This window comes from Plecotus auritus (assembly GCF_963455305.1).
Source record: "Plecotus auritus genome assembly, chromosome: 8".
Lineage (NCBI taxonomy): Eukaryota > Metazoa > Chordata > Mammalia > Chiroptera > Vespertilionidae > Plecotus > Plecotus auritus.
The window spans coordinates 113,767,788-113,779,226 of NC_137782.1; the positions used below are offsets into that span (position 1 = coordinate 113,767,788).

General features: G+C 40.5%; 1 protein-coding gene across 2 annotated transcripts in view; it reads right to left on the bottom strand.

Annotated features, from left to right (window-relative positions):
* MRPS5 (mitochondrial ribosomal protein S5) overlaps window positions 1-11,439 on the bottom strand; it is a 34,783-nt gene that overhangs the window by 22,206 nt on the left and 1,138 nt on the right. For both annotated transcript variants that reach the window (XM_080685293.1, XM_080685292.1), the window contains exons 2-4: window positions 8,839-8,919; window positions 4,953-5,090; window positions 1,342-1,467 (exon numbers count right to left, since the gene is read on the bottom strand). In XM_080685293.1, coding sequence (XP_080541419.1) covers window positions 1,342-1,467; window positions 4,953-5,090; window positions 8,839-8,919 — 345 coding nt within the window. The remainder of the gene's footprint in view (window positions 1-1,341; window positions 1,468-4,952; window positions 5,091-8,838; window positions 8,920-11,439) is intronic.

The window sequence follows — 11,439 nt, forward strand, 5'->3', positions numbered from 1 at the left end:
ACACACACACACACACACATATATATATGATGGTTATAATTTTTTAAATGTTAACAAAAAATAAAATACAGTCCTAGCCATTTTGGCTCAGTGGATAGAGCGTCAGCCTGCAGATTGAAGGGTCCCGGGTTCGATTCCAGTCAAGGGCACATGCTCAGGTTTTGGGCTCCATCCCAGTAGAGGATGTGCAAGAGGCAGCTGATCAATGATTCTCTCTCATCATTGATGCTTGTAACTCTCTCTCTCCCTCTCCGTTCCTCTCTGCAATAAAAAATGTATTTTTTTAAAATGAATAAGTAAAATACAAGATATGGCAGAGAAAAATATCCAAGTAGATATGCAGTAACTAGAACAGTGAAGGTGTTTATGTCATGCCTGAAAGGCTATTACTATCCCATATAATAAAAAGGTAATATGCAAATTGACCCTAAGGGCAGAACGACCAGTCACTATGATGCACACTGACCACCAGGGGGCAGACACTCAATGCAAGAGCTGCCCCCTGATGGTCAGTGTGCTTCCACAGGGGGAGCGCCACTTAGCCAAAAGCTGGCTCATGGCTGGCCAGCGCAGGTCGGTGATGGGAGCCTCTCCCACCTCATGGCAGAACTAAAGATGTCCGACTAATGGCTTAGGCCCGCTCCCTGCGGGAGAATGGGCCTAAACCGTCAGTCAGACATCCCCCGAGGGGTCCCAGACTGCGAGAGGGCACAGGCCAGACTGAGGGGAACCCGTCCCCCCTGCCCCCCCGTGCATGAATTTTCATGCACCAGGCCTCTAGTCAACAATAATTTATCAGCAACCACAATGAAATGCCAATTCAAGTACACCATACTATTTTTATTCTTCAAAAAACACAAGAATAAACGTGTTCCCAGGGTTGGTAAACCTAAGGGCCACAGGCCAAATCCAGCCCACCACTTGTTTCTATAAATAAAGTTTTATTGGGAAAAGCTATGCTAATTTGATTATGTATTGTCAATGACTATTTTATGCCCCTGGTTGTAACAGAGACCATGTAGCTCACAAAGCTGAAACTATTTACTACCTAGCCCTTTGCAGATAGAGTTTGCCAACTCGCCATTTATTCCATCTTTTATCCTGAATCATAAGCTAAGGACAGGAACTGTCAAAGCATATGCTACATTGATACCGAAGGCTTGTGAAGGAATGAATGAATAATCCCTTTCTATGAAATTTTCCTCCCCCAGAATCCTGGGGTAAGCAGCAGATCCTCATGTCCTTGAAGAGAAATGTTTTAATGCTTCTAGATTGTAAAAATATCTATAAAATTTGGGGGAGAAACCTTAAAAAGCACATTAGCTATTTTTTTAAGCTTACCTTCACCGATGATCTGACCCCTGTTCAAATCCTTCCTTCTCTTTCTCTTAGTTCTCTTGCCTCTTCCTTTTCTTGCTCCAGCACCAGTCTCTGCTAAAGCACCTTTCCATAGCTCATCTGCTGTCACTGTAAAGAGAGAGGATTTTATTTATTTATTTTTAAGCAATAATCTATGGTCTCCCATTGAATAGAAAAGAACAGAAGATGCCAGCTTCACTGCACCATTGCAGACATGAAAGTAAAATTAAACCATTCTTTGCACATTTCTCATAATTACATTTGGAAAACCCAAAAGGAACCAATTCTACTACTTTCAAATATGGCCTTCCTCCACAAAAGACAGCCAACATTTAAATCCCTCTCTCCAACAAGTTTGTTTCCCAGACATTTTATGAACTATTTACAGATCTCTTTCCTGTCCTCTTGCCTCCATTAAAACCACTGAGATAATCAATAACTATCCTTCTTAAATACAGACTTTTTAGCCTAAACAAGAACCGACATGTCAATCTGAATCCATAAGTCTTAATAAGTTGGATGTTGTGCTTTATTCTTCTGTGAATGACCTAAACATCTCCTTCAAAATAAAATGCCCAAATTCACCTTAAACACTGATTAAAGGCTAATCAATACACAGGAAAGAACGAGTGAGTGAGTAGGGGTCTGAGAGTTAATATTTGCACGTGAGTGTGTGTCTTTCCTAAACCACGCTTGTCTTTTACTTTACGTATAGACCTGACACTGCTGATTTCCACTGGTGAATTTCAAGGATCCCAAAATCTTTTTCTACCATACATTTCAATCAGTATTTTCCACTTTGTGCTTGTGGAATGTGTAGATTATTTACTTCGGAATTTTACTGGAGTAGAATTTAATTGTGAATAAATACTAAAATAATTCTGAATTTTATTGGTGTAGAATCTAAATCATTAATTAGATTTAAATTCTCTCTTCCCAAGGACTTCCAACCTTTCACAGTTTCACCAATTGGTTTTACAAACACAGGTTCTGTTCCATTATCAATTTACTTAATAAAGAATCAGAGCCACACAAATATTGTACTAGTCAAAAATCTAAAGTACATATAGCTGCCTGCCTGATGTACTAAAAATATCTACAACACAAGTATTTTCATCCTCCCTTAGGATTTAAAAGTTCTACCTGCTTGCTTCCTGAAAAGCCTTATCTTGACCCTCAGGGTAGATAACACTAAAGGGAAAAATGTTTTGGATTTATAATACTTTTAAATGCTTTTACCTGCACAGTATACTGTTGTTGTTGTTTTTTTTAAAAAAAAAAAACAAAAAAACACATATTAGTACAGCTGATCTCCAATAACTGAAGGTCAAAAAAGTAAGTGAGACTCCACATCACATAGTGCTGTTTACCCCTGATCAGAGCAAAGGGTTTAGGTTGAGCTCAAACTTTAGGATACTGATTCACTTGAAAGCAGCACAGGTTCAAAATAAAATAACCAACCGCAGACTAAACTCTAAAACGGTTGATTTTCTTTCCTGACTGCTTAAAAATTATGGTGCCTACAAATGCCATCCAAAGCTGAAAGTTCACAATGAGAGCATTTCCAAAGGAGGCATATTAAGAGGTAAATCAATTACAGAGTTTTTAATCACTTAGAAGCAGAATGAGCAAATCACTCATTAAGACTAAAAGGGGTTCTATTTGCAAAAGAACTTGATATTGAGACAAGGAAATGAAAGACTAAAGCATTTAGTTCATCTTTTTTACATAAAAGGAAAATAAAATTTCTAACTACATTTGAAAAAGACAAGTCAAATGTCAACTTTTGAATGACATTATGCTTTTTTAAATGGTTTTAAACTTTTTTAAAGATTGTAACAGAAATGGTTATTTTTAAATTTTTTTATTATTTTTAAATATATTTTACTGATTTTTTACAGAGCGGAAGGGAGAGGGATAGAGAGTTAGAAACATCGATGAGAGAGAAACATCAATCAGCTGCCTCCTGCACACCCCCTACTGGGGATATGCCTGCAACCAAGGTACATGCCCTTGACCAGAATCGAGCCCGGGACCCTTCAGTCCACAGGTCGAGGCTCTACCCACTGAGCCAAACCAGTTAGGGCTGATTATTTTTTTAAATCTAGAAAATATAGACAGTATGAAGAATATAAAAAATATTCAGAATCCCATCACCACTGTTAGATCAGAATGTATATCCTATTTTTTTAATTCATACATGCATACTTAAGTGTATACATATTTTTGTTTTAGACAAAGTTGGAATTATAACATTTGTATTTTTTTTATTTATTACATTGTGAGCTTTATCTCATATTCTTAGTTAATACTAAGAAAATTTTTTAAAAGCTACAAGTTGAATTGAGTTGTTTTGACAGAGATTTTACTATTTTAACTGGTCTAAGATTCTAATTAACCTAAATTGCTATTTAGAATAGACTTACTATTATTTCAACGCTTTCTGTCAAAGAAACAGCAAAAACTAGCCCCATGCTAATTTCAACTGAGAACACGCCCTTGAAGCTAATCTCAATATGACTTGGGAACCAATAAACTCATAAGGGTACAGAGTCCCATAACTAAGAACACAGGCTAATGCAGAGTCTGAGGCTGGTGGGACAGCAGTGCAGGGACAGGGCCTAAGAGGGCAAAAGGCACCTCTAGAATAAGAGGAGTTAGAGAAAAGGCCTTTTAGGGCAAGGCAAAGACAATTTTAAAAAATTCCCAAGGCCTCTGAGTCTGATACAGTCTCTAAGTACAAAGTCAACTCTTAGAAACACTTGGGGATAGGGGCCCCAAGAGACTCCAACTCCATCCACCTCTCTTTTGGCACCCAACCTGCAGATACAACAAAGCCTATGCTACTTGTTACATCCCTACCACCAAGCCCTCTTTCCTGCATTGCTACACAATGACCTAGTTATAGGAGACCTCCACATTACAGTGAACTACAGCCACACAGTGAAATACTCAGCTGTCATAACACTTCACACGAAGAGTCTGTGAACTAACATGGAAATGTATAATATATCGCTGCATGAAAAGATGGCAAAACCAGGATTTCAGGCAGTAGGATTATAGGTGCTTTTCTTTTTTGATTCTGTATTTACCAAATAGTTTAAAATAAACTGGCTTTATAATTCTAGTTTTTAAAAATTTGCCTAATGTTGAGCTGTAATTTCAATCTCCATTTATATCAGTTCAGACTGAACTCTTTCAAATTCTATCACAAGTAGGAGTCGTGTTAACAAAATATCTACTTAAAATAAATAAACTTTTCCTGATTAGATATCCTACGTCAACTAAAGCACAACTAGAAACAGACTCTGAGTATATTCTTGGTGTGAATCTAAATCAGCCTCAGGGGCCCCAAAGAAGAGCATTAAAGTACATGAGTGGTTCCCAAAGTATAATACAAATATGACTGGTAGCATGTGAGGTAATTCTACAAGGTACATGAAGGAACATTTTTATTTTAATAGTATATCACATACTAATCACTGAAGTGACAACTCATTTAAGGAAGTAGAAAATAAAGAAAAATTAAGATACAAAAGCATCTTTCATTTTCCTGCTTCATGAAATGGGAAGTTTGCAGCCAGTCTACGTACATTTAGTGAAGAAACTATAGGATCTATACTGCTGGCCCATCAAGTTGCTGGGAGAAGAAATCCAGCATTGTGTCTGTAGCGCACAGGTCAAGCCGCTGAAATGACAATTGTCTCTGGTTCCCGGAGATGACAAAGGGCCTGTAGGTAGATGGGAAAAAACTTTGAATTAGATGCTCTATGGCTGTGAAGAAACATTGCCAGCACCAAATAATTAATTGTTCCTAATAAAATTAAGTCACAAAAATCCTGAACTTTTTTTTAAACTGATTTCAGAGAGGAAGGGAGAGGGAAAGAGAGATAGAGATAGAAACATCAACAATGAGAAGGAATCACTATCAGCCAACTCCTGCACGCCCACTACTGGGGATCGAGCCTGCAACCTCCTACGCATGTGCCCTTGTCCGGAATCGAACCTGGGACCCTTCAGTCTGCAGGCTGTCACTCTATCCACTGAGGCAAATCGGCTAGGGCCAAAAAAAATCCTGAATTTTTAAAAATCATATTTTGAGGACAGTGTTTCTTTTGGTTAGAAAAATAAGGTACAGAACAGTGCTAGAGCATCCTACCCGTTATTTAAAAAATAAAGGAAGGGCTGGGTGTGAATTTATTTTACAGACTAACTCCAGACAAAAACATGTACAAGAAATTGTTAACAGTGGTTGCCTCATATACATCTGAGGTTGGAGATGAGACTGGCTTTTTTTGTGGGTTTTCTTGGAATTCTTTTTAACCATATATATGTATCACTTTAAAAGGTGTTTTTAAATGGCCATGTCTTAGAGGCAGGCATTTTTATCAATGCCATGGATGGCGGTGTCCTGTGAGGAAGATGGCAGGGGTAAGAGGAACCAGTGGACTCAAGGAAATAGAAATATTGATTGGAAAAAGTATACATGCTTAAGCTTTTGCATTTCAGTGGAGAACCTAGTGACTATAAGAGAAGTGAGAAGGGAAGTGAGTTCTCGAGAGAAAAAGGTCATTTAAGGTTACTGGGCTAGACAAACAGGAAGCCAATGAGAAGTTATTAAGAAGTATATGGTAACAACTGCTTCGTCCTAGAGGACCAAACACCAGAAATGATCTTAGTGGCAACAAAAAAGAATCTGGTTGAGTATATGAGGAAAATTGATATTAAGTGACTGCAATAAGCTGCCAAAATATCTCCACTGTAAATAGATACTGAAAAAAATAATCTCTATCAATAATTAAAAATCATTTCATCCAACCCCTTCATTTCACAACATACTTAGGTCTACAAGGTTAGGGATTTGCCAAAAGTCATGGGACAAGTTAGTAGATGAGAGTTAAACATCATTTTTTTAAAATATATTTTTATTGATTTCAGAGAGGAAGGGATAGAGAGATAGAAACATCAATGATGAGAATCACTGATCAGCTGCCTCCTGCACGCCCCCTACTGGGGATCGAGCCCGCAACCCAGGCATATGCCCTAGGCCAGAATGGAACCTGCGACCCTTCAGTCCGCAGGCCCACGCTCTAGCCACAGAGCCAAACAGGCCAGGGCTAAACATAAATTTTAATCCCAGATGAATTACTCAATAGCATGAGGGTGGAAACTGACTTAGATGATTAGATGACTGGCTTAGATGAATTCACTTAGCGAATTACTCAATAATAAAAAATGTTGGCTTTTCATTTTAAATAAATCCAGGGCTTCAATGATCATTCCAAACCCCATTTCTTGGGACACATTTTAGCTTTTCTTGTAACCTCCTCCATCTACAACAAAATATCAACTGCACATAAATTTTATCTTGCACCATTTAGCATTGCAATCTCTGATATACTTGATATACTTTGAGTGTAAAAATCGCTACCATCAGATTTAGAATTCTTTCATCTTTTTTCAAAAGATCCAAATACTATTATAGCTAATAATGTATTTAGGCTAAAAAGGTCCAATTGTCAAAAGTAAAAGGAAGTCCATTTTAGAGCTTAGAAATAATCTCTTTAAAAGAGATTGGGTGGACCTCTTCAAAGAAAAAGAGTCTGTCCCTGAAAGTCTCACTTCATCATCTGATAGAATTTCTTCCTTCTAATTCTCTTCTATTAAATCAAACTGGTTAATTAGTGACTTTTGAGAGATTTTAGAAAAATTATGGCTATATTTCTGACCAATCTGTTGCAGCATTTAGAAAAATATTGCAATAGGTACAAAGAAAACAGAGCAACTTTTAAAAATTAAGGCAAAAATTAACTCTAGGGGAGAGAAAATGTTGAAGAAAATGTAATGACAGAATACTAACTAGCTTGGCTGTAATAATAATATACACTTAGCCTTAATGAAAACATCATCCATAGAGTCCAACAAAATTGTACATACAACTACACTGGGGGAAAACGGGGATGGAGGTGTAAGAGAGCTCTTCAATTAGCATAACAATGTTAACAGAGACAAAAACAATACACACGATCTGTTTAGAAATATAACCAGAAGGAAGCTGAAAGAATTGAACGTAACAAGATGGAAGATGGAAAGGGAACTGGTTTTGAGATATAAACCTTTTAGTATTCTGTAGGAATATAATATTTTAAGAACTAATACAACAATCTTCAAAGCAGGAACTACTAACCCTATTTTATAGATGCGGAAACTTGAGGGTCTAAGGCAGCCGTGGGCAAACTACGGCCCGCGGGCCGGATCCGGCCCGTTCGGCTGTTCTATCCGGCCCGCGGAGCCGAAGAACGGAGGGTTCTCTTGCTCTCCCCTCCGCTCCTTTACTTTGAATTTATATTAGTTCACACAAACACTCCATCCATGCTTTTGTTCCGGCCCTCCGGTCCAGTTTAAGAACCCATTGTGGCCCTCGAGTCAAAAAGTTTGCCCACCCCTGGGTGACATTTGCCCATGTTTGAAAAGGCAGAAAGTGGTGGAGCAGAAAATTGTGCCATCATCCTGCCAGTCACATTTCTTCCCCAGCCAGGGCCTTCCGCAGGGCTATCCTTCAACCAAGAGCACTCCTCTCTGGCCTACCTCTCATCAGCACAGGTCAGGGACACTGCCTGGCTGATAAAAGGCAGAGTAAGTAGCTTATGAATCAATGAATCACCGAACCAACAAGTGAATACATAAAGGGAAGAGCCCAGGCCCACCAGATTCCTCTGCTAGACCTCTCAAGCAAGGTATACAGGCATCTCAACAGGCGGGGTTAACAATGAAAGCAAATACACTGCAAGTAAAGCCCAGCACACAGAGTTCCAGAAGCTCAAGGACACAATGAGATTTCAATTCTGCCTAAGCAGAGTCCATGTGGAAAGGCACGATTTAACTGACCACAGGCACAACATGGGCTCAGCAGGGCTTCGCTTCCTCCCTTTCTGGAGAGTGACTGAAGAGGGAGCCCTGCACTATGTCAGGGTAGGAGCAGAGGCCTCCAAAAGACTATTAGGAGGAGACATCAGGGTATCCAGACAGCTCAGGACCCAGTCTGTGTGACCTTTACTGTCTGTGTGACCCTGTCCAAGTCACTCAGCCTCTCAGAGAATTACTTAATCATCTGTAAAAATGGAAATAACAACTTCCTTGGTGTGAGGATTAACCAAGATTACATGTTATAAGCCTGACACACAATAGGGTTGAGGGGGAGAAACTGAGCAAAAAAGAAAAAAAAAGACAGAACTCATGGACGTGGACAACAGTGTGGTGATTGGACTGGGGGTTGGAAGTGTAGAAGGCATAGAGGAGAAAAATGATGATGGAAAAAATAAATAAAGGAAGAAAGAAAGAATAAGAAACAATACTCTTTAGACCCTATGCATTTCCATTATAAAGAATGTGCTTTGTTCATTTACATTTCTAAAAACCACATAAAGTACTCTAGCATTAGATCTTATAAGAGAAGGTAGTTAAATAAACAAATCTCACCATTACTGTGAACAGTCTTCAATGCCAAAGTTGAAACTGTTGGAAAAGTGTGTAGGTAAAGCTGCCTGGACCATAAGTGACCTGTAAAGTACAAAAAAAAAAAAAATTTAAGATACATTTTTCCATGAAAAATCACTTTAAAAACAGTCAAGCCCAGGAGAAACCAAGATGGCAGCACAGGTAAGCACCTAAACTGCTGCCTCACACAACAATTTCAAAACTACAACTAAAAGACAGAACGGACACCATCCAGAACCACAGGAAAGCTGGCTGAGTGAAAATTCTACAACTAGAAGGAAAGAGAAAAGCTCACAGAGAATTGGAGGTACGGCAAAGGGTCTTTGTGCGTGCAGAGAGAAGGGCGGCTGAGAGCCTGGCTGACTTTCTCTGGCGGGAGGGGGAAGGAAGCCCCCGACCGCACTGAACCCCAGTCCTGGGCGAAACCCCGTGGACCCAGGCTCATACAGGGGGAGTCTGGACTGTCAGCTAGAGAGAAAGGCACCCGGAAACTCGGAGACCCGGGGAGACCGGGGGAGCCCCGGCAGGCAGGGTTCTGGAGGCACGAGCCAGTGCACACAAAGGCTGCGGAGGTTGCCACAGGCTTTCCCTAGCAGAAGGGAGTAGGAAGCTCCTGACTGCACTGAACCCCAATTCTGACTGCACTGAACCCCAGTTCCAGGCGAGCCCCTGGGGACACGCGCTCTTACGGGGGGAATCTGGACTCTCGGGGAGACTCGAGAGCCAGGGAGGGCAAAGGTCAGGAGGCGCACGCATGCCAGTGCGCACAAAGGCTGCTCAGGTTGCCACAGGCTTTCCCTAGTGGAAGGGAGTCAGAAGCTCCTGACTGCACTGAGCCCCAGTTCTGACTGCACTGAACCCCAGTTCCAGGCGAGCCCCTGGGGACCCACGCTCTTGTGGGGAGAATCTGGACTCTCGGGCGGAGACTCGGGAGCCGGGGAAGGCAGAGGTCTGAAGGTGCGCGCGCACAAGGGCAAGGCTGACTGGAAGCCAAGACTGTCTGCTCTGCCCTGAGACTCCACCCCATCCAAGCTGAGCACAGAGGCTATTGCAATTTGGCAAGTCTAATCCTATAAGGCTGTCTCCAGCACCGAACTTCTCCCAGCGTAGACACAGCTGATCCTCACATCCAACTGGCCTGGAGGTCAATTCCTCCCAGTGATACCAACAACAATCAAGACTTAACTACAACAAGGCTGTACACACAGTCCACAAAGGGGTGCACCAAGAGTGTCCACCTCAGGTTAACTGGGGAGGCCGACCCACTGGGCCATATAGGAAACCTAGCACACAAATCTACCCTACCAACTCAGGGAATCAGTGAAAATGCGGCGTCAAAGAAACAGATCACAAACGAAAGAAATGGAGGAAAACAAACGACTGGATATAGAATTCAAAACCACGGTTATAAGGCTTTTCAAGAATATCCTAGAAAAGGCCGATAAATATAACGAGACCCTTGAAGATATGAAAAAGGACCAACTAGAAATTAAACATACACTGACTGAAATAAAAAATATTATACAGAGACTCAGCAGCAGACTAGAGGAACACAAGAATCAAGTCAAAGAACTGAAATACAAAGAAGCAAAAAACACTCAACCGAAAAAGCAAAAAGAAAAAAAAATCCAAAAAGTTGAAGATAGTGTAAGAAGACTCTGGGACAACTTCAAGCATACCAATGTCAGAATTATGGGGGTGCCAGAAGAAGAGAGAGAGCAAGATACTGAAAACCTATTTGAAGAAATAATGACCAAAAACTTCCCCCACCTGGTGAAAGAAATAGACTTACAAGTCCAGGAAGCGCACAGAACCCCAAACAAAAGGAACCCAAAGAGGACCACACCAAGACACATCATAATTAAAATGCCAAGAGCAAAAGACAAAGAGAGAATATTAAAAGCAGCAAGAGAAAAACAGTTATTTACCTACAAGGGAGCACCCATACGATTGTCAGCTGATTTCTCAACAGAAACTATGCAGGCCAGACGGGAGTGGCAAGAAATTTTCAAAGTGATGAATAGCAAGAACCTACAACCAAGATTACTCTACCCAGCAAAGCTATTATTCAGAATTGAAGGGCAGATAAAGAGCTTCACAGATAAGAAAAAGCTAAAGGAGTTCATCACCACCAAACCAGGATTACATGAAATGCTGAAGGGTATTTTTTAAGAAGAGGAGGAAGAAGAAAAAAGTAAAGAGAAAAATTATGAACAACAAATACATATCTATCAACAAGTGAACCTAAAAATCAAGTGAATTAAAAACCTGAGGAACAGAATAATCTGGTGAATATAATAGAATCAGGGGCATAGAAAGGGATTGGACTGATAATTCTCAGGGGGAAAGGGGTATGGGGGGGGGGGGTTCAGGAAGAGACTGGACAAAAATCATACACCTATAGATGAGGACAGTGTGGGGGGGAGGTAAGGGCAGAAGGTGGGGTGGGAACCGGGTGGAGGGGGGGGGGAAGGAGAAACAATTGTAATAATCTGAATAAAGATTTATTTAAAAAAAAAACAGTCAAGCCCATATTAACATTAATATCAATATCTATAGAATAAAAGAACCAAGACAAGCCCT